This window comes from Podarcis melisellensis, assembly GCF_964234715.1.
Source record: "Podarcis melisellensis genome assembly, chromosome: 14".
Classification (NCBI taxonomy): domain Eukaryota; kingdom Metazoa; phylum Chordata; class Lepidosauria; order Squamata; family Lacertidae; genus Podarcis; species Podarcis melisellensis.
Window position 1 is genome coordinate 43584061 of NC_138546.1, and position 23226 is coordinate 43607286.

At 41.0% G+C, this 23226-nt stretch overlaps 1 protein-coding gene across 9 annotated transcripts in view; it reads left to right on the forward strand.

The window, feature by feature from the left end:
• CSNK1G1 (casein kinase 1 gamma 1) overlaps nt 1–23226 on the forward strand; it is a 55516-nt gene that overhangs the window by 25105 nt on the left and 7185 nt on the right. For 5 of the 9 annotated variants that reach the window (XM_081888661.1, XM_081888659.1, XM_081888658.1 and 2 more), the window contains exons 7-12: nt 1218–1303; nt 3358–3442; nt 5626–5774; nt 6755–6856; nt 7577–7684; nt 9527–9633. In XM_081888661.1, coding sequence (XP_081744787.1) covers nt 1218–1303; nt 3358–3442; nt 5626–5774; nt 6755–6856; nt 7577–7684; nt 9527–9633 — 637 coding nt within the window. Of the gene's footprint in view, nt 1–1217; nt 1304–3357; nt 3443–5625; nt 5775–6754; nt 6857–7576; nt 7685–9526; nt 9634–13811; nt 13861–20462; nt 20692–23226 lie in introns of those variants that run through there. The other 4 variants (XM_081888664.1, XM_081888663.1, XM_081888666.1 and 1 more) reach the window with 4 other exon arrangements.

Genomic DNA, 23226 nt, shown 5'->3' on the forward strand with positions numbered 1-23226 from the left:
AAAATTAAGAAAATGCACTATGCACTATCCATGTATAAGACAACCCCTTATTTTTAACTTCAAAAATTTAGGAAAAAATATAATCTTATACACAGAAAAATACGGTATGTTGATTACAAATAATATACATAAAATAGCCTTTACCAGACCAAATGAAAACCTACCAACAGTAGTAGCTTTTCATTTTGTCCATTAATGGCTTTTATCTGACTAGCTCTTCAGTAGTTTCCTTGCACTTTTTTAGTTCCATTTGGATTTTGCTCTTGCCCATATACACACAGTTTTGTCCTTAGCTGTTTTGGGATTGATAACTTTTTGAAACTCTGAAATAGATTTTTAGCAAATCAGTGTTTGTGTTGTTTTATGTCAACCTGTAAGCCAGCTCTAGCAGAAAACACCCAAAGCATTATTTAGCTTCCAGAGTGCTTCTTGTTTGGCTACTTATGTAAATGCCTTAGTTGCACTTGCGTGATCCACATGGGCTTCTTTGGAGCTGTTACTGTTTTACTGTCCTTGCAATCTTGACTTCTCATTCCCTGTAATGCTTTGTCTTCACACTAGTAGAGTGCACTGTACTCTGTTGAATATCTTGGAAGCTTCACAGCATAGGCTATGTCATACTTGAAAGGACACATTCACACATCTTGTAGAGGTTGCATAAGCAACCCTATACAGTGGTACCTCGGGTTATATACGCTTCAGGTTACAGACTCTGCCAACCCAGAAATAGTACCTCAGGTTAAGAACTTTGCTTCAGGATGAGAACAGAAATCGTGTTCCGGCGGTGCGGCAGCAGCAGGAGGCCCCATTAGCTAAAGTGGTGCTTCAGGTTAAGAACAGTTTCAGGTTAAGAATGGACCTCTGGAACGAATTAAGTACTTAACCGAAGGTACCATTGTAAATCCTATTTTTACCATAGTGCTGGAGTTTTTATTCCTGACTTGCAATAAGCTAAAGACCACTTTAATGAAATAGCTGTATCTAGATTTGGAGCCAGTTCATCCATAGAGTATGAAGCAGGGATGTCTTTTTGTAAATAGAGAATAAATCTACACTAAGACTTCATGGCCAATCAGGAGTCTTTGACAAATATCCCCTTCTGTGCTCCCTGATGCCTACAAATGTTTTCCACATTGTGCCAGAGCTAGGAATGTAATTTAGCAGGCATTTCTGATAGAGCAGATAAAGCAGTGGTGCATTTTCTTACATCTTTTCAGAGCAAAGTCGTCGAGATGACTTGGAAGCCCTTGGACATATGTTCATGTATTTCCTTCGAGGCAGTTTGCCCTGGCAAGGCCTTAAGGTATTTGCTAAAGTGTGTTGCTCAATATAATAGCTGCCGGCAGATACTTCCTGTTTGACGTAGAGATTTACTCTCTTCTCTGAGGATTCAGATTTACTTGTACAGTGGTACCTTGGAAGTCGAATGGAATCTGTTCTGGAAATCCGTTCGACTTCCAAAACATTCGGAAACCAAGGCACGGCTTCTAATTGGCTGCAGGAAGCCTCTGCAGCCAATCGGAAGCTGTGTCAGCCGTGTCGGATGTTCGGGTTCCAAAGAACGTTAGCAAACTGGAACACTCACTTCTGAGTTTGCAGTGTTTGGGAGCCAAAACGTTTGACTTGCAAGGCGTTCGTCAACCAAGGTACGAGTGTACAGTTTATAAGAAAACATGGCTTTGGTCAGTGATAACTGGTGGCAGGGGTAGCTCTTCCTGTTTCACCACCTGAGGCAAAATAGGATTTCCACCTCCTGTCTTCACTCCCTACCCCCCAACACTACTTCTTCTGCGCCTTGGATTTTACTGAACTTTGCAGGGGCTGGGGCACTCCTCAAAATGTTGTCATTTGGCTTCTCCCACCCCCCCATTGGGGAAGTGGGAGCCAAGTGGCAGCATGTCACACAGAAATGTCTTTGAACTTGCCAAACTTGGCAGGAACCAGGGCACCCCTCAAAACATTATCGCTTGGCTTCTCCCTCCCCAGGTGCGGGGAAGATGAGAGGCAATGTTTGGATGCTAGAACGTCTCCCTTATGGCAGCGGAAGTGGTGGGCCAGGTGGGGCGCCACCTCATGCATTTCTGCCACCTGAGGCAGGCACTTCACCTGTCTTCATGGGCAAGCTGGCCCTGACTGGTTCATTGCCCAAGCTCCACTCACTATGATACTCTTCAGTTTGCTAGTCAACTTTGAATTTAATCCTGATAGTCAGCCAGCGGAAGTTGCATGTCTTGCCCTTTTGTTTTTAATTGCTGACATATTCCTTACTGAGCAGCTAAATATGACTGCAAGACATGCTTCTTATGCTGCATCTCTTATCCTTAATTTTGCCCCAATGCAGATGAGCTACATTTAAAAAATAATTTTTTTTTTAATCCTTAGAGACCAAATATTCTTCAGATATCTGAAGAAGTGTGCATGCACAGGAAAGCTCATACCAATAAAAAAACTTAGTTGGTCTCTAAGGTGCTACTGGAAGGAATTTTTTTTAATTTTGTTTCGACTACGGCAGACCAACACGGCTACTTACCTGCATTTTCAAGCTTCCCTTTAGTTCCTGTTTTCATTTTGCCTGATTTTTCTCTGTATAATCCTTCTTCATCTGCCTAGCCCCTCCTGTCCACTTCACAGCTGGAGTCCCTCACATCCAATTTGTCAACCCACAAAGGAGGAGGCCTCCCACACAGAGGTTTAGCATCAACTCCCCTTGTTTTGTTCTTGGAACCTCATTAAGGGACAGTAACAAAAAAGAGGTCTAGTGTGCAAATAAAGGACAAAAATCTGGAATAGGCTTTTATCGGGTGGGAAGGATCAGGCTCCAATCCTTTTTAGATCTTCTGTTGTAAACAGATGCTTGATGAGCTGTGCTGTGGTGCAGATGGAAGTCCTTTGTCAGGATGAATACAGCAAAGGGTTAGAGAGTTAATGGGTGAAGGAGATAATTAGTTTAGTAGAGTCACTCTCAACTTGCTGATTATCATGCATTATGGATAGTAATGGTCTTAGAGTAAATGTTCTTGTAAAGAGCACGTTTCAGAATAACTTCAAACACCCCTTTTCTGGGCTGTGTAGAAAGAGGAGCTTTGGAGAGGGTGCAGACTGGCTGTAATGGGTCCAGGAGCTGGCAGGAAAGCCATGTTGTGGGAGCTTGCAGATGCAGATCTGTTCATGCAATAGTAGTAACAAGTAATGTGTATATGGTACTTTATAGTGCTCAAACGGCTTTACATAATCTTAGTTTGCAAAGTAGGTCAATATTATCCCCATGTTGCATATGGGAGGCAGAGAGGGGAAGAGAGTGGCTTGCCTTACTGCGTAGCCTAACCCTCTTAAAATATATATATTTGCTTTACACAGGCTGATACATTAAAAGAGAGATACCAGAAGATTGGGGACACAAAGAGGAACACTCCAATTGATGTTCTCTGTGAGAACTTCCCAGGTAAGTTTCATACTGGCTGGTGTATCTTCTGTGCAAGGTGCCTTCTGAAAATAGGAACCAGGCTCTTGTTAAAGCAGCATTTCCTGAGCTCAAGTGTTGGAACAAATGTGTTCCTACTGGTATGCTTGGATTCTTTGTTCAATGTATGGCTAACATCAGAGTTGGCTGTAAATTTCAGTGATACTTGTGTTTAACCTGTGACTCTCCAAGTGTTGTTGGGTAACTATTTTCGTCATTCCTGACCATTGACCATAATGGCTGTGACTTCTGGGAGTTGGAGCCCATCAACATCCAGAGAGCCACAGGTTACCCTTCGCTGGTTTTAAATGGTTGCTTGCAGCCACCTGGCTAATGATAAGTGCCAGTCCTAGCACAGAGTACATCAGTCTGGTCAAGTCCACAACAACTCTGCTATGTACTAGAGAGCCTGCTTTCTTTTGTAGCCTGCATATGGCTACAGTCCTCCATGCACTTCTTTGGAATTGATTATTTCTGATAGGTAGAGCCCTAGAATGGTGATGTGAGTAGCTGAGTGACAAGTTAGCAAACATGGTTGTCGATCCATTTCAAGGATAGAAAGTGCCTTGATAGCTGGAAAATGAATTGGGAGGAGTGTTTTTCTTCGCTGTTTCTTCTAGAACTCTCAGTGGTAATATCCAATATCATGGACTGGGGCTGGGGTCCATCTGGGACATCTTCCAATGTGGACCTCATGGGCATTGCCTTTGGTGGTTCCAGTCCTCCTTGGGTTCTTAGGAGACTAGGTGTGTGGCGTAGCACACTAGCACCCAACTCTGTCTCATTTTCACTGAATCCTAGGGAGGCAGTAGTGGCTCTGAATAGGCTTCTTAAGTCAGTGAGTCATTGGATAAGTGTGATGAACCTGAAAATACTCTGTTTTATACTTATATGGACTTCAAGCAATCTGATTGCTATTGATGTCATCGGGGAGGGTCGGGGAGAGAATTACCTGCACCCACTCTTTTTTTTAGTCAAGCATGCAAGTGCAACATAATTAACAATGGGAAGAAATACCTCTTTGCTGTTTGATAGCTGTCATATTGCTCGTCATTATATATATGTAGCTCAGCAGAGGTGCTGTACCTCAAAGAACATTCAAGACCAGCAGGTTGTGACTGATTTAAATCAAGTAGCCCTTTAAACTTCTGAGCAGCATACCATATTTTTCTGTGTATAACATGCCCCCGTGTATAACAAGACCCCCATTTTTTGGGACTCCAAATAAAGAAATCCTCCATATGCACTATCTCTGTATAAGACGACCCCCAATTTTAAGCTTGAAAAAATGGGGAAATAGTGTCTTATACACTGAAGAATACAGTATGTTGAGCTATTGTTCAAAACATTTGTAGCCTTATTTGGGTTATTACTGACTCCAAATTAGCAGTGTAGGCTCTGTTCCCTGCATCTGATTATAGCACAATGACCTCTACAGAACGTTATGGCAAGGACCGAGATTCAAATAGCTCTTAAAATGCAGCTATTCTTCATTATTTTCATTTGCTTTTGTCTCTCTTTGTAACTTGGCTTGTGGGCCCTTGTTTTGAAGACAGGAGCCCATCTATTTAATATACCACATTTTTTGCTCTATAAGACGCACCCGACCATAAGACGCACCTGGATTTAGAGGAGGAGAACAAGGGAAAAAATATTCTCTCCCTCTCTGCGCAGCACCTTTCCAGCAAAGTGGGAGGAGAAATCGAAGGGGCTTCGTTTCTCCTCCCGCTTCACTGAAAGGTCGCTGCGCAGCTCTCCCCCTCTGCGCAGCGCCCCTTCAGTGTTAACCTACCCTTCATGCTTTAACCTACCCTGAACTGTTGAGGTAGTACACTTGAAAAAAATGAGTATTTTTATGTTGATGTCCACTGAGAGAATTGGGAGGTGTAAATGCTTCCTCCTCTCTAAACTGCTCTCCAGTATATATTTTTGCTACCTGAAAGTTTGCCTTTTCATATGTCTAAATGGCCTCAAGTGTACTAAGGAGAACCATTTGGAAATATCATCCTACCAGTGGCACAGGTTTGTTGACCCCCTCATCTACTTTTGTAGGTTTATATCTTAGGGGATTAATCCGACCAGTAGGTAATGTTGAAATGTATTCTGCTTCTACTTCTTTCTGAACAGATTATCTGATGTTGCTTCTTCCTAATTCCCTTTAACAGAGGAGATGGCAGCTTATCTTCGTTATGTCAGACGATTAGACTTCTTCGAGAGACCAGACTATGATTATCTACGAACAATCTTCACAGAGTTATTTGAAAAGAGAGGATTCACCTTTGATTACGCCTACGACTGGGTTGGCAGGCCAATTGTATGTTGGAGCTGAGTGACATATTCCTTTTTTTCTTGACTGTTGCTCTTTCTATAATGTCCCTTTTAAATGCCAGTTGCATTGCAAGTAATCACTTCATGATGAACTGAGAACACAATATGACCTTTTTGCTGTACATTGAAAACTTTACTGCAAAGCCATATACATGTTCAAGGCTCCAAACATTTTTCTTTGTTCAAGTTACTAAATGTGTCTTTCCGAACAAGTGGTATTGTAATGTAGGTGCAGTTGGTGCTCTTGCATTGTGACTGGAGGGATGACAGAATGCATATTTTCTTGGCTCTCCTCAAGAACCATAGATTGTCAGATATGACCGATTGTAACTGTTTGTGCTCATTTCTACTTCTTTGTTAGTATGACTTAGTTGCCTTTTCTCCTTTCCCTTATCAACTAAATTCACCATAAAATTATTTTCATGTTACATAATCTGTTCCCTGCCTTCAGCCATGTGTGGCAGCATTGAGGAACTTTTCCAGGCTGCAGGCAGATTGTTATCTCCCCACCCTCTAGAGGGTCAAACGTGACCAGTGGGTGAGGGTGGGTGAATCAATCTGATTGCCAAACTCTCCTCTCGGACCAAGAGGGGGTCGAAGAGCAAACCTCATATATTCTGAGGAGACATTTGTCCATCATTATCAGGGGAAGATTAAACCTCCAGGAAGGTAGAGGAGTGTCCAGAACGAGAAGTTCAGAACAGCACTGTGGCATCTACCACATTCATGTAGGTGTTAAATATGTGCATTTTTGTGGCCAGCTGGATAGCATGAGATTTCAGGTGTGGCTCTTTGTCTTGAAGCTGTAGCTACTGGCTGAAAGCAGCGAGTTCATTAATTGAAGATAGGGGGGCAGCATCTGTTTGGTTTCTACTCAAAAATTATCTGCTCTAGTTGTTAAGTCAACGGATTGTTTGAGAGTCACCTGGTGGGTCAATTCTGTTTGTGTGTGTGTTTCTTTTCCAGCCCACTCCAGTGGGGCCCATGCATGTGGAGTCTGGACCATCCGTAACAAGAGACATCCATGCACATAGGGATCGATCATCGATGCAGCCTCTCCGAAATCAGGTTTGTTAGCATAACATTGTTTCAACTATAACTTTCCATTCAAATCTTTACTGAAACTTGTAATTTATAAAGAGGGACATACAGAGAAAAGACTGTTAATTCTGTTTCTTGGGTGTTTGGGGTGGTAGGAAGGCTGATTAATTAATATTATCCTGTATTTAGGAATCTTTCCTGTTAATCTGCTTTACTGTATATTTGAAATGAGTGATATATAATGGTGAATGTCAGGCTTTGAAGGAAGGAGAGACTTTTTTTTTGCAAGATAGGACTTTTTACAGTATTGGGATGGCTTTAGATCTCTCTACCCATTGCTGTAATGGAATGATCTGCATTTCCACTGCAGCACTGGGCTGAGAAGAGAGGTTTATACTTGGACCTATGATGTGTGTGTATATATCTATAAAGTATGTACACATGTGTGAGAGATTGTGTGACTGCCAGTAGGCTTGGCTAACCTTTAAAATGTTTGATAACAGAGACTTGCCCTGGATCTCCCCCCCCCCCCCCGGAAGTCCACTTTGGTATTTACTGCTTTTGGCTTCTGTGCAAACGGTTGGGAGTAGACTTGTCAGAATTAATACTTCTTCATTGCTTTGCTTCTCGGCGCCCACCCTACAGCGAGCTGACAATGTGCTTTTTAAAATAAAGCATTGCTTTGCTCTGGTTTACCTTTGCCTTCCCTCCTCTCTTTTTGCTCTGTGCTTGCAAATGCCTATGCAGTCTGCATCAGAACGTCGTGGAGAATGGGAAATGGCACCAATGCGACAAGCCAATGCTTTGTTTCTGCAATCTCACTTAACTTCAGATCGGCATGGGGGATCAGTACAGGTATTGTCCTTCTCTGTTCCGCACATCTTTTCTACCGCAGTCACTTTCTTGTTATGTTCATATGCCCCACATTCTGGTGCATATTTGGTTAACTTGATGCTTCAGCTAAAATGTGTGAATTGCCTGTCACAAGGTATGAGGCAGCACAGTATTGAGAACTTTGTCTGTACTCAGAATATCTCCGGGACACAGATTTCCTCAGTTTGGTGTTGTATGAGAGAGTGTTTGGTAGGCAAGTGTGATGTCACCATTTGTTGATTCTTTAGACAGAGTTTGTTTCTTTTTTGTAGATTTTGTTTTAGTGTCTTCCAGATACTTTTATTTTGTAACTGATGTTACCATGCTTATGGTATTTCCACAGTGTCTTAGAAACAAATGCTATAAATAAATGTATTGGGTAGAACAACATTATAAATAGGGTGTACTTACCATTAAAGCAATAAAAATAAAATAATTTATGTAGCTAGAAAGGGGGAAGAAAGAGGAAAGTAGAAGTTTAGAACTATTTATAAAGCTATTACCTTTATTTTCTTAAGAGTTAAATTTCACCCAATAGCACAATATGATTTACTCTTTCTTGTATTCTATTATTCTGTACCAGGAACTTTATTTATTGTTGACTGTTCATTTATTGTTGACAACTTCATTGGTTGATCCCTAGTGTTCATCTCATCCACTTTCTCCATGCCATGTATGATTTCATACAACTTTGTGGTTTCCCCACCCACTTACTCACTTTTTAAAAAGTAAACTAAAAAGCCTCAAACCTTGGGAGCAAAAAGTTTCAGACCAGAGGACCCAGAATCTCAAACAGGAAGGCAGTTGTTCTGAGATTTCAGTGGAATTGCATGACAACCTCCCTGCAATAAATACATACATGAGTATGCAAAGTCTGTTTTAGAACTGAGAGACAAGAAATCTGAAAGTGGTCAGGATAATAGAAGCAAGTTGAAATAGGCAATAAGGAAATAGATGAGAATTTGTGGGGAGTATACAGTACAAGGAGGCTGCTGCTGTCTGGTATCTGGCTACAGCTACCCTGATATCTGCTTCCTCCCCTCACCAATTAGGATTGCTTGAACATTTGGTAAAGAGAAGTCAATGCTTCCAAGGTAGTGTTGAAACTAAGCAAACAAAACTAATAGCCCACAGATTCTTAGTAGTCCATTTACCTTCATACATGTGAAAAAAGCAAAGCAAAGCAAAGCAAAGCAAAGCAAAGCAAAGCAAAGCAAAGCAAAGCAAAGCAAAGCAAAGCAAAACCCCTCTCTCTAAGCAGAGCAAAACATGTGGACAGACCATGTGCTTCACATGTAGGTCCCAGCTTCAATCGTTATTACACTCTGTAGTTGGAGTGTGTATGTTATACATTGTAGAGAGAGAGAGAGAGACAAGCCATCACTCCTCAGACAGTTTTATACAGGCAAACTTTGGTCATGTACACTATATGTATATTTTGACCATTTGCACTAATTTCTTTCTTTTTGATGATGCTTCCACTGATTATTTCAGAGCACTGTGGATCTTCTCTGTCATTGGAACCCTCTTGATCCCAAATTAGGCTAGAGGTGTAAAAATTAATGCCTTAAGATTCATAAACTAGTAGTCTGCAGAATTCATTCTATGTCTCACACATTTTTTAAGTATATCCTAATCCAAAAAAAAAACAAAAAATGCTGGGATGTTTGCAGAGAACTTACAACCCATGTCATAGAATGAACTTCCTTACTGACCACCAAGTTTCATTTTCACTTAATTTAATTTAATGTTCCAGTGCGTGTGACACAAACTGGGGCTATGTTTTCATATTAATGTCAGGGCTTTGTTTCTATTTTTTTTAAGGTGGTAAACTCGACCAATGGTGAGTTGAACATCGATGAACCAACAGGAGCACCTTCCAATGTACAAATTGCAGCACGTACTGAGGTGGAAGTAGTGGAGGAAGCTAAGTATGTTTGCCGTGAAAGCAGCCCCCCCCCCGCATCATTTGTGTGTCAGATCAGTTTGTGTGTTCTTGTGTTTGATGCCTATATCCATAACCTGCTATCAGATGCTTTGTTTTTGCATGATAACCTCAGTGCTACTGCTGATGGTACAGCTTCTTTTCACTTGCACTGCCCAGGTAATGTTGCTGTTGGCCAGAGCATGCATTGCAAATTAGTATTTCAGAAGAATTTGCAAGTGGCATGTATAGTAAATGTCTTCTGAGTTAGGGCTGTAGTTTCTGTTTGTCAAACTGTATGCGCATAACTAGCGCTGGGGATGCAGAAGCCAGAGTCCCTCTTTATCCCTCATTCTTGAAACCTGAGCCTATGCCATTTTAGGTTAACCTGTCAGACTGTGAGTACCTCCTTTTTTTGCTATGGAAACACGTAAGGTAACTTTATAAGCTGCCTGCTGGGTGTTGCAAGGTATTTTGTTGAGGGAATAATGCCTTGGCTGTTTTTCCATCTCCACCATCCGGTGGCACTTTGCATGATCTTCTACCATTACATGAACCATGATGTGGAATCTTCTCTAGGTAATCAGCAGGCCTCTCTTCTTTATAAATGAAGTCAGCACACACCTAATGCATTATGGGAAGGAGGTTCCACAAAGGCTTCATAGATCAAGGCATAGCAGATTGACTGACTTGCCTTGTGGCTACTGAATGTCTCAGCAGTCATAGGCTTCTTGGCAAACATTGTGATTCTTTATTTCCTAGGCTGGAAATAGCCTAAAATTGCTTGTGAGAAAAGCAAGTGTATGCAATACCTCTAATTGTGCTTTAGGTATGACTCTTCAGCTGAGAAGTAATCGCCTAGCACTCCATTACCCAAGAAATGTGTTATCGTTCTGCGAACATTTCTGTCTTCAGTCATAAGGAGAGCTTCATAGCTGCAGGAAATGCAGGATTTGAATGTATTTAAATAAAACTGAGTGTTCCTTGTGGCAAACTTAATAATTGTGTGTTGCATTCCCAGCTGAGCCTCTGTTCCTCTGCAGGGGAACAATATATTTCAGCAGATGGGGGTGGGATGAGATATTAACTACTTTGGATATGTATTGTTATATGATACAGAGCTTTCTGCCTGAGTTTCTTTCGACAGCAGACTAGCTTCCACCAAGTGCCGCTCAAGTGAACTGAGCTTCAGTACTTATACTTTGCTTTGGATACTAGCTTTCAATAAATTGTTCAGCTTGTTGCTCTATGCAAGACAGCCTTTGCTTTGGTGCTGCAGCATCAGCTAAGTTAGGTTCGCCACGTCCATGGAGCCTAAAAATTAAGACTCCAGAATGTCCCCAAGGACATACTCTCCTGTGGTGGACTTGTTGCTGCAGCTGTGACAACAGCAATATCTCTGCATGTTAACTTGAAAATAAATCACAGTACATTCATTGAGGTTTTTTACTCCCTAGTAAGCATGCTTAGGATTGCCTCCTTAGTGGGAGATGCCAATAAAATACCATTACTGACTTTGATTTTACAGCTATGTGAAGAATTGTTTTCTTCTGCAGTAAATAAGAAAGTTAGGGACATTTAATGTTGACTGTAGAATTGGGGAAGGTCCTGTGGTTACAACACGGTGTACCATATCTCCTCTGCACTTGACCTTTCCATGGAAATTGCACATTCAAGCTTTACCCACAATTTCCTGGGTATGCTAAAAGTTTCCAAGACATTTGAATTCACACAGACTTCTGGTCAACATGATACTTCAGTTGAAATGTACAGCTATTCAAAGGAAATGACTGATACCACAGTCATTAATTTCATAGGGCTTAGGGGCAATTAACTATGTATAAAACTGATGAGTGAGGCTGTGTGTGTTTGTGTGTGTGTGTTTAACTTGTATAGTAAAATTTGGAAAGCTGAAAAAGGTGTTTCAGTTTTACTTTCCTCTAGACAAGATGCTGTCTCTTCTCTTTCCTCACTCTGCCTTTTACTCTTCCTTTCTGCCTGTTCATCTCCCAGCCATGGATGATCTTTATTTACTTATTAAGCCATCAACTTCTAACAGACCATTCAAATGTTGTCTACCTCAAGCTGTGTGACTTCGTCATTTTTTAAGCCTGCTGTGTCTGTGTGTCTCCAGACTTATTCTTGCTAGTGAAGCCTTTCTGTCTGCTCTTTTTTTTCTTGCTGTGAATCTCCTGCTCGAATAATATAAGATCTCTTTGTGAATTTCTATCCAGACCTTTTTCTATTTTCCTCCATATGCAGAATTCCCTAGTTTTGTCATTCATCAGTTTCTCTATCCTTCAAATATATATGAAAGATGCTCACTACCTTCAATCATGCAACCTGATCTCTTGATCCATCCTTTCCTACCTCTGATTTCTCTCTAGCTATCTTCATTTGTTCTGTGCTGCCTAGTTCCTTATCATGGGCTTTCAGACATACAAATATTTCTCAGTCCTTATTTCCTCTTTATATTCATCCTTCCCCCACTTTCAGCTGTCATCCAGTACCTTTCCGTGCAGAATTTGTTGAGCATTTTGTATGATCCTGTTTACCTTTTGACCTCCAACTCCTTCCTTTACTCTTTTCAATCTGATTTTTGCTAGATTAACTTCACTGAAGCTGCTTTTACCAAAGTTTTCAATACCTTCTTCTGGCCAAACCTTAGAGTAGTTTTCATTCTATTTAAACAATCCGGTACTTTCAATCATGTCAACTTTCCCTTAAATATGTTGTTTTTGCCATTCTTGATCCTCTTTAACTTCTTTTTTCCTTTTCCTTTATCTCATTCCTTGGCTCATAATATGCTCTACTTCCATTCAAAATGTAGCCATTTGCCTCTGGTTGCTTCCATTTAGCTCTCATTGCTTGTGCTTACTACACTTATACAGATAAAAATTCTCTCTTTTTAACACTCTGATTATCAACTTCTAATGAATTCTTTTACTCTGATTGCATTGCTAACAACTCCTGTATCCCAAACTAAACAACATGGTAAGAATTCAGATATCAATCTTAAGAACCTAAGAAGAGCCCTACTGGATCAAACCAAAGACCTATGCAGTCTAGAATCCAGTTTCTCATAGTAGCCAATGAGACGTTTATGGGAAGTCCACAAGTAGGACATGCGGGCAATAGTCTTTTCCTGCTCTTGTTTTTCAACAGCTAGTATTCAGAGGTAGGATCTTTTCACTCAGATACTTCCTCTCCTGACTACCTGTCCCTACTTCTGTTGCTGGCAGAAATTTGATATTTTCCCAATCTCCCAAGACTACAAACCTGCGGACATGGAATGCTTCCCTTTCTTGTCTTAATACTGCTACTGTTTCCACCTCTAAAACTGTTTTAAACCACCATCCATGGTATTGCATCCTCTTTCTGCTGGCTACCATAGCTGAAAGTCACCCATTGTCTTAAATCTCTTTCCAGCTTCCTTTCCACACCAGCTTTGTCTTTTGTAGCCTTTAAATTTAAAGGCTCTCCATTATTTTGCTCCAGACCATAAGCTCATTTGATGTTGTCCCATCTATTTTGGTTTCTCTTCCACATTTTCCACTGTCCCCTATGTTCTGCCTAAGTTAGACTGTAAATCCTTTGTGCCAGAAGCGTTACTTCTGCTTTCTCCAGCACATGCTGAAACTTAAATAACACAGTAGTGATGGTGGTAATAATTTATCTCCAAGGCGTGTAGGGAGACTAACTCCTTCTCAAAATGATAAATGAAGTTAAGGAAATGTAGGGGTATTTTTTTGATCAGTTGCCATGTTCCATCAAAGCACTTAAGGTATTTGCATTTGAGCCTTTTTAGCCAGCTATCTCTAGAGTTTCCTTGCAACTTAAAAGGTTCAGAAACCTTCTTGCTGCTCCTATCTGCCAAAGTCCTCTAGAGCACATTCCCGTCAATGATGATTTTCTGATGCTCTAACATAGTTGTCCTAGACAGTTGTGAAAACTTTGTCTCAAAGCAACAATCCCTTGTGATAGCTCTTTCCTGGTTAGTTGCAGAAGGTTCAGGTGGAACCAGGTTTGACAAGGCAGGTAGACGTCGTGTGTATCACAGATCTGCACTGCATGTTTGCATGACTTGCCATGACATGCTTCCATCTCGCCTCTGAACTAATGTCTCCCTACCTTTCTGTGTTTTTATTTGTCTTTCTTTCTTTCTCCTCACACTGTCTATTGTAGCTGCCTGAAAATGCTCAACTTGTGGTGAGTCACTCTCTCTGGTTCACATGCAAGGGGGCGTGAACCAGACTAGGCCATGATTGACTAAATCAAAATGAAATTAACGGAAGGGGTGGGTGAACTGCTCAGAGTCCTTGGACTGTCATCCTAACACACCAAACACTTGTCTTTTAAGTTTTATTTGGGTGAACAAATACTTGAAGTTAGGAAGTGCTTGGAGCTAGACGCAATGCATTTCCTATGCAATTTTCTCTCTACTTGCACACTTTTGTCAGTTGTCAATTTTTTGTGTCAGAGGCACAACTGTCCTGAAAGCATTGCACTTGCTACAGAGCTAGAGTTCTGCTCTTTTCAATCCTGATTTCTGTCAGCAGCTTCGTGGTAAAAATGTGGCTTGGGTGGGTGTCGCCCTTTGCTTGGTATTTCCAGAGCTAGGCTTCTACAGTAAGAAAATAGTATTTATTCTGGACTGGGAACCAATAAACTATTTTCTGAATTACATCTAGGCTGCTTATACCAGGCACAGATCAAGGTTACTTGACTTCCTGTGGCTTCCTGCAGTTTGTGGGGAAGAGTTAGTTTATAACCTTCAGCTTGTAAAATGGTGCCCTCCAGGTGTTTTGAACTCAAATGTCTGTCGGCCAATGGTCATACTGTGTTCTGAAACATCTGGAGGGCACCAGGCTGCAGAAGGTGGGTTAGAGCTTCATATTTTGTTGTAGAGGGTGAGGGTAGGACAAGGAGGCAACCTATGTGATGAGGGTTGTTTGCAAGTTGGAGAAAAGCTACTACTCTCACCATTGTGATTATCGCTGATACAGTGGTGCCCTGCAAGACGAATGCCTTGCAAGACGGAAAACCCACTAGACGAAAGGGTTTTCCATTTTGGAGGTGCTTCGCAAAACGAATTTCCTATGGGCTTGTTTCCTATGGGACAAAAAGACATTTTTGTCTTGCGAGTTCCTGCGGGGTTTTCCCAAGCCGCTAAGCCGCTAAGCCGCTTATCTAAGCCGCTTAACAGCTGATCCGCTAAACCCGCTAAGCCGCTAATAGCGCTAATCCGCTAAGCCGCTAATGGGCTTGCTTTGCAAGACGAAAAAAACGCAAGACGAAGAGACTCGCGGAACGGATTATTTTCGTCTTGCGAGGCACCACTGTACTTGTTTTTATGTGTGCCCCAAACTGCAGCTGTTCTCTCAAACAGTGTGTGTGAACAAAAGGCATCCATAATGTTTCATGCCGGAGTATAACCTTGAATGCACATGAGTCCACTCCCTTACTGAAGATAAGCAGTTCTGGGTCTGGTCAGTTCCTGTATGGATGACCACCTGGGATTCTCATTTGTGTGACCATGTGTTGTTCCCCAACAGAGGGAAGGCAAGCTAGGGTACAAACATTTTTAAAATTCTGTCTTACACCTATTTTGAGCCCTGATGGGGCCAGAATAAGCAAGAGTTTCCTTGTCTGAGCTGCAGAAATCAAGAGTCACAGCTGAATGGCTATGGAGATAGGTTTACTTGCTTTCTGGCTAGTTTTGAGGGCCACTTACACACGGCAACAAGGGGCAAAACCTCCCTTACCTGTCCTGATGCACCAAGCTTACCAACTTCGCTCCTCTTCCTTTCTAGCTGGGCTCTCATAGTTGTAAAACACTACATGCTCCTTTCTGTGTAAGAGGTGTCACCCTCATACATTTTAACCTGCACACTCTCATGAAGAAATGATAACTTTAAAATTTTATTGCAGTGAGGTCTTTAACGTTACTGCAAATGGCCAAACAAATTGTTACCTTTCGGAGCAGTGATGTGTGATTTGGGGCAAGGGTCCACAAAGTTTATAGTCGCCACCAATCCCACTCCTGTATTTTCTGTCTTCTCTTATTGTGTGGGTTATGGAGAAAACAGGACTCCTGCTCTTTCTTTTCTGCTTGAAAACTGCAGTGGAGAGGAATTTGTGTGGTGTTGGGTGTCCTGCTCACCAAATGGGCAAGGGACATTCACAGAGGGTGACTTCTAGATGCTCTTTGGAAGAAATGGTAACGTAAATTAGTGCCTCTCTCTTCTCTGGGGCTTTGTAGAGGAAGGGATGCATTTTTTATGAAATGGGACGATTTCTGTTCTCATCCTGAAGCAAAGTTCTTAACCCGAGGTACTATTTCTGGGTTAGCAGAGTCTGTAACCTGAAGTGTCTGTAACCCGAGGTACCACTGTATATGGAACGAAAGCAGCCAAAGGAAGATGGCTAATTCAGTCTGTGGAGCATGCAACTCTTAATCCCAGAGCTGTGGGTTCAAGCCCCACTCTGGACAAAAAGATTCCTGCATTGCAGGGGGTTGGAATAGATGATCCTTGTGGTCCCTTCCAACTCGACAATTCAATGATTCTATGATATTGTCAAAATAAACAATATAGGTTATTGCATAGAACATCAAATTCAAAGTTTAAAAGTCAAGGTTAATGAGGCACTTCCACCAGGGGAAGAAATTACTGTTCCAACCCTTGAAATCTAGAGTCCTGAGAATCTTTTGCCTGCTCTGTTCCTTCCCCAGCTTACATGTCTTTTGCACACATGTTTCTTATGTATAAGGACCTGCTACGGTTGTAGCTGAAAGAAAGGACAGATAACTGTTGTATAGCTTGTAGTGGAGAAAAATGGTAGTAAACTTAACAGGTTTGGGGTTGAAATCATGGGGCCTTTTCCTGAGGGAAGTCTCATTTGCCTGTAATCTCTGTTGAAAACACAGCCTGTTGTAGTTGCATTTGTGAATTGCATTTGTGTTGATGGCACTGGAGAGAGAGAAGATTGAGATTGTTAGATTGAAAAGTAGAGTAATGTTTTAGCTGCTTTGGAGTACCTTTGCTTCTGAACAAGTATTCATTGCAAGAGGCAGGTGTTACTATTGTATCTTACATTTTGCAATAATGGATCGCTTGTCTCCGGCTGCTACTGGTAACGATTCCTCCTCCCACAACAAAATAAGTTAATTATTGGAGTGTGTGAAAGAACAACAGAACTCTCACAACCCAACATTCAGTCCTGTGTGTGTTCTGTCCTGGAGAACAAATGCCATTCTTGAGTTTTGACTGTTGAGTGTTAAAATGGTCCTCTTTCAGACTTTTCTAGTACATTCGTACCTTGATTGTTGAACGCCCTGGAACTCGGGATGTTTTGACTCCTGAATGCCGCAAACCCGGAAGTGATTGTCCTGGTTTGCGAATGTTCTTTTGGAACCTGAACATCCAACGGGGCTTACGGGGCTTCTCATCAGAAGCCACGATTTGGTTTTTGAACGTTTTGGAAGTCAAACAGACTTCCAGAACGGATTCTATTTGACTTCCAAGGTACGACTGTAATTGGGGCATCTGTATGCATACCAAATTTCTACTTCTGGGTGGTATGCAAGTACTTTTAACTATTTTGGGCTATGCTTCCTGGCCTCTATTCTTAGAGAGTTGCACAAGTGTCCCCACTTGAGGACCTAGAGTGTCTTGAACTGAACACATAGCAAATCTTAGCTTTCTACATAACGTCCAGTACCACGGCACTGTGAGCCCATGAGTTTCAGGCACAAATGTATGGCCTGATTCAGGCATAATTATCCCAGCCTAGCAAACAAAATTGTTTGTCCCTGTCCAACAGGACTGGTATCATTATGTCTATGGAGCATCTTCCTACAAAAGACTAGTGAATTCAATTTATGTGGTGGGGCGTTTAAATTTATATCTGTAAGGCTTTTTATGAAGGAACCATGGAGCTTGCAGAGCTTAATGTTATTTTTTCTGAAGTTTTGCTTGTTCTATGTTGGGAGTGTTAACACCCCCCCCCCCATTTTATGTGATATACCAGTCTTGTTTCTGCTTGCTTGTATTTCTGTGGTGGCTGCAGAGGAAAGTATATGGAAACACAGTGAGCTAGCAAGGGAGGGATCAGTCCCTTCTCTACCAGGTGCACACTCTATAAAATTCATTATCACAGGCAAATTCTTAAATATAAGGCTAGGATAAACAGGCTAGGATAAACATGCCTAGTGAATTCACTACTAGGCATGAATTTTCCAGTAATTGGGGTGTTTTAGGCTGTGCGTGTTTTACTTTACCTTTTCACGGGTTTATTCCTTGTGTACTGTTGCCCCTTCTTGAAGTTATTTTCAGACCTGGTCTATATATATGCCAAATGTTTACTCTGTCATCAATGTGGCAGTAGTTTGACCAAATAGTCATATTTGAACTATGATTGTGGATTAGGCCATTATTGAAGTCTTGTTGGGCCGAATGGAACATGGATAGTTTGGAGATGCTGATGCTTATATTTTTTCCTTCCTGATCTGACTATTGCTGAGGGCTGCAGATTAAACTGTAGGCTTTTATATCCATGCATATTCATTCATTTCTGTCTGTAACTACCTTTTTGTTTTAAATATAAACTGTACAAACAAGTGGGTTCATAAAATACAATAGTCTATATCCAGTGTTCTCTGTTTGCTAGCGCAAGGATGAGTTTTAATGTTGCACAACAGGTGAATCCCATACAACAATTGCACACGTGGAAATTCATTGCACAACATATTGTGCTGTCTGTCACGCAAAGGCCTGTGTATGCATTCTCTGCTTCAACAACGTTCTGCTGGTGCAAAACATTTCACCCGCAGGGCAAGTATCCTGCTTAGTGACTTGGCACTGCATTGCATACAACCCAATGTGTATATATTTCCCCCCCTAAAGAGGTATAGCTAGCAATAGATGTGCACCATAAGGTGTCCCATAAAGTCCATGGTTATCAGCAGTTCTGTAGTCTTAAGACATACTTGGCCATACCTGACTCTTTAGGGTGTGTGTGTGTGGGTGTGTTTTAAGAGTTCAGAGTTCCTGAGTATGTATCTGCAGTCTTTTGAGCCACATCATGTGCTGTTACTTTTTGAATAGCTTCCCACTGCAGCTGTGGGAAGGGCACTTTATTTATTTCTTACTTGCCTACTGCTCAAACCGAAGTATCGTAAGCGGTTTACACACAAAAATTAAAATATCATAAATACTCTGTGTGTGCTTCAGAGGGGTCTCCCTTCTAAACATAAGCTGCCTGGGGGAACTTCTCTTAACCCTGTAGCAGGACAGTGTGTGTGACGTTGGAGATTTCAGCAGGAGTGCATCCCTTACACTTGTGAGATTATCTCGGATTAGGGCCAACCTGCATTCCCTACAAACTAAGTAGCTTCCTCCCCTGGCTTTGTTTGCTGAGTTCTTGCTGGGGTCAGAGTATATGATTCTGTCCATTTGATCCTGGGCAGTGGAGAACTTGACACTTGGCAAAGGGAATTTTACCCACAGTTCAAGAATTTAGTCTTAGATCATCCTTTTGTAACACTGTCTGATCCTTTAAAAGAGAGAAAACTATATTAGATATCTGTTTGCTACCAAACCAAACGTGTGCAATAGGCCAGCCCTGCACCTGTTTTGGACTACAACTCCCATTTGGCTGGGGCTGGTGGGAGTTGTAGTTCAAAGCAACTGCAAGACCCCAAGTTGGGAAATGCTGCAATAGGCTATGGAACTAAAAATCCAAGGCTATCCTGTTGGTGGTGTCCCCGACTGCCCTACCTTATTTTGTAGGTTATATCCCTTGGAGGCATTTGACCCTCCTTTCATATTTGGGCAGCATTTAAAATGCTAAAATACCTTAACAAGCAATCTGTCTGACGGCCTGTATTCACTGTCTTCAAAATATTATCCTCTACTTCTGTTACTGTTTAGGAACAAGTTGGCTTACAAAACTAAAAAATAAATTCAAATAAAAACACACACACAAACGCAGTGTAACTTAAGCAGTTGGGCATCTGGAAGCCCCTATAATTAAACCCATTCCAAAGTTTTGCTGAATAATAATTTTCACCTAGCAGGTAAAAGTCCTAGGCTGTTTAGGTCTTGATAGGTCAAAACCAGCACTTTAAATTTTGCTCAGAGCAAACCAGAGAAGTTAGTGAAGTTTTTTGCTGGAAGCAATTGCAGAATATTTGTGCTGTCTGGCAGCATTGCAATATCATCATCTATCTGGGTAGTAGTGTGTGTGTGTGTTTTTAGAAATATGCAAATGGCTTTGCATTATGATGCCGGCCTTCTAGCATAATTGGTGCATTTTATTCAACTTCTGTGTGTTTTTGTATGTACCATGCTCAGTCATAATCTTTTGGTTGGACTGGGCAAGCTGCATATTTCAAAAGTGTACATCTTCCATTGGCATGAGTGGTAGGCCATTGTTATTTATTAGCATTTATGGAATCATTTGCATTGCATTAAGAGCTGATACACACACCCATTTTCTTAAGTGGAAAAGTCAGAACTGGGGCGAATCTCCTTGTATTATTTCTGAAAAACCATGTTCAGGACGTGGTTAGCCAGAAATTATACAGTATAGTGAATTTCACAAGACACTTTTGCCATGTGACTATTGGGAGGGGAAACCATTTTATGGCAACTCTTCCACCTTAGAAATTTGAGGTGATGGGAACATTAGAAATAATCACTAGCATATCTACTTCTGCCACTTGTTTGTATAGATGGAAACAATGAACGTGGGAAATGGGTGTTTTTAAGGAATATATCGCGTATTCCATCAGTCTTTGTGACTCTCTCTCTCTGTCTCTGCTTCATTTCATAGTGAATTAATTTCATAGGTGAAGGCCACCCAGTGTCCACTCCAGGCTTCTCATAAGAGACTGGTTTGTCTGGTTCTGCCAACCATCCAGCCTGTGTCATCTGTAATGGAAGCCATCTGTGCAGCATAAGTCACCCTAGCTTCATGCATGCCTCCCAGGTTTTACAGATCAACTTCCTTCACTTATGTTGTTCATTTTATCATTGATTAAAATACACCATGTCAAAACCTAGATATGTCACCTTCCTGTTTTATTATAGAGTTGTCTTTCTCTCTGAGGTTTTATCCACTAACGAGATCACATGCCTTATATGGGGCTACTTATGCAAAGCAAATCAAATTGTGTAATCAAGGTTTCAGATTTTACACCTAAAATCAATTATGGAAAATAAGCAACTCTCTATAGCAAGTTAAGTTAGTTCGATCTCTCAAGATGCAGATTTTCTGTGAATAATAATTTCCTAGTAAGGTCTGTGTTACAGAAATTTCAGTTAGGTAAACAGTTATTATTTGTGGAGTGGAAGTTTATGCAAGAACCAGTTGTACCTCTAAGGACTGCCTTGCCCTTTCCTCTTTGCTCCAAGCAAGGTTGGTGCTATGGGGTTCTTTTCACCCATGAGATGGAGCATAGGAGGCTCTGTAGGGATTGCCAGCGCCCAAGGAGGAGATCAAGTTTTGTCCACTCCCTGCAATGTCTCCAATTGCAGCTGCTTTGATTACTATTGTAGAAGGTAGTGGAATCCGTAACGCTAAATATTGTTAGTGGAAAAACCATTCACTTCTCTGGAAAGGGAAGGATACATACAGTCCATGTGTACTGTTGAGCTTTTTGCCAGCATGCCATATTCTCCCAAATTGGTTGAGTCTCCTTTAAAAACACACACATTGTACAATAGATTGTAATTGATCCAGAAGCTGAGAGTGGGAGAAACATAGTTGTGCTGATGCTAGCAGTGCCTGTAGCTCTGTTCTAATGCGGCAGGCCATGCACTATAGGCATTTGATATTGCAGTGGGTGACCAGATGCTAATGTTAACTTTGATTGTAGCTCAGTGCAACACAGTGAGTTCTCCGCCTTTTCTTTTCCTCCCCCTTCTTCCCCATCATTCACAGCTCTGTGAGACCAACGCAATGGCTTATTGCTTTGCATGGGCTGTTCATTGTGGTGTCTTTCTCCAAACCATGGAGAGCTCCTCATGGTCACATGTGGGCAAAGTATCCTCTCTCATCCCTGTTTCGAGGATGAAAATGGGCAACATTCAAAAGTCATCTGTCCTTGTTCTGCTTCATTATGCTTGGGTGACTAATAGTTTTCTCCTTGAGTTATTGAAAGAGGGAGTACAAGGGTGATAAGACGCATGTTGAAAGCTGCTTCTGTCTAGTAAATTTTGTCAGGCAAGTCCAGGTGGCTCAGGTAAGAAGGCAAGCAACATGCTACAAGGAAGGAGGAAAAACTCCTGGAGGATAATCTAATTTGTGAGAAGGCAATGGGTGATTCCTTTTTGACCACAAAGGGCAGGAGACCTATCAGGGAAGAGCTTCTAGGCCATAAATTGCTAACACAGCAATTTTTTGAAAAAAATATTATTTCTACTAAGTATTATGTAAGCAATTATTCCACAATAATTATACATTACAGTACACATAAATAACAAATGAAGACAAAAATATTAATTAAATCTAATGACAATAAATCATGATCTAAACAGTATTAACTTGCTTTTAATTAGCTAATTCAGATATTCATCTGTTGGTCAACTTATTCCCAGAATGGAGTGGGATTGAAAAGTTCAATCTTTCATAGACTTCATTATTCCAGTATTGAGGGGTGAGGGAACCTTCAATCTTTCAATAAATCACTTTGCTGCTTTCCTCCCCTGTTACCTCGTTTGTGAGTTTAATTGAATAAGCCATGCCCATACCCTCAAGCACCAGGGGTCAATAGAGGGCAAGTTAATTTTCTTTCATTTATGACTAATAGCCAGTTGTGTTGCTGTTAATAAATGTGTAATCTTGAGATCCTAGGAAGATGACCAATCAGTTCATTGACTAGCTATGATAGAGATCCAATCATTTATTATTTTGGGTTATAACTGAAAGAGTTGAGAAATCCATTGGAGTTACCCTACAATACTCATTTTGTGTTTGAGCATAAATTTGAGTGCCAGTTACTGCTCAAATACAGTTGATATAAAACTGTTCACAATATGTATACATGGAGTGGGCTCTATTATCTGTAAAAAAAAAATCATTAAATCATCTTTCCATGTTTGTTATCTGAGAGAAATGTCCTGTTGAATGCAAATTTGCCACCATGCTATAAATTTAACTTAAAGTTTAAGTTATTGGAGATCAGAATTTCAGATCTTGTACACCCTCTTTGTGAACTGTATTTTACTATTAATTTAGTAATTATATGCTTAACTTCCTAGCCGCTGAAGTATGGGAATGCCTTGCCTCCCTGCTTGTGTCTTTATTGGTCTCTCAAGATATTTGTAAAAATAATCTCCTAAAATCTTGTAGGGTGGTGTTGGGAAGAAGGTTGATTGCAAGGATTTCTGATTCCCAACTGTTTAACCATTCTAACAACAAAATGACACCCTCTTGATCTAGATTATGCAGTTGAAATGATAACCTGGAGTGGGCTTTTTATATTGAATGACTTATATACTTCATTTCATTCTGGTACTCAAAAAGAAAGAAAAAACACACGCAAATGTCTGGCCTCATAATTTTTTTAATTCTATGTTTCTGTCTTTGGCACCTG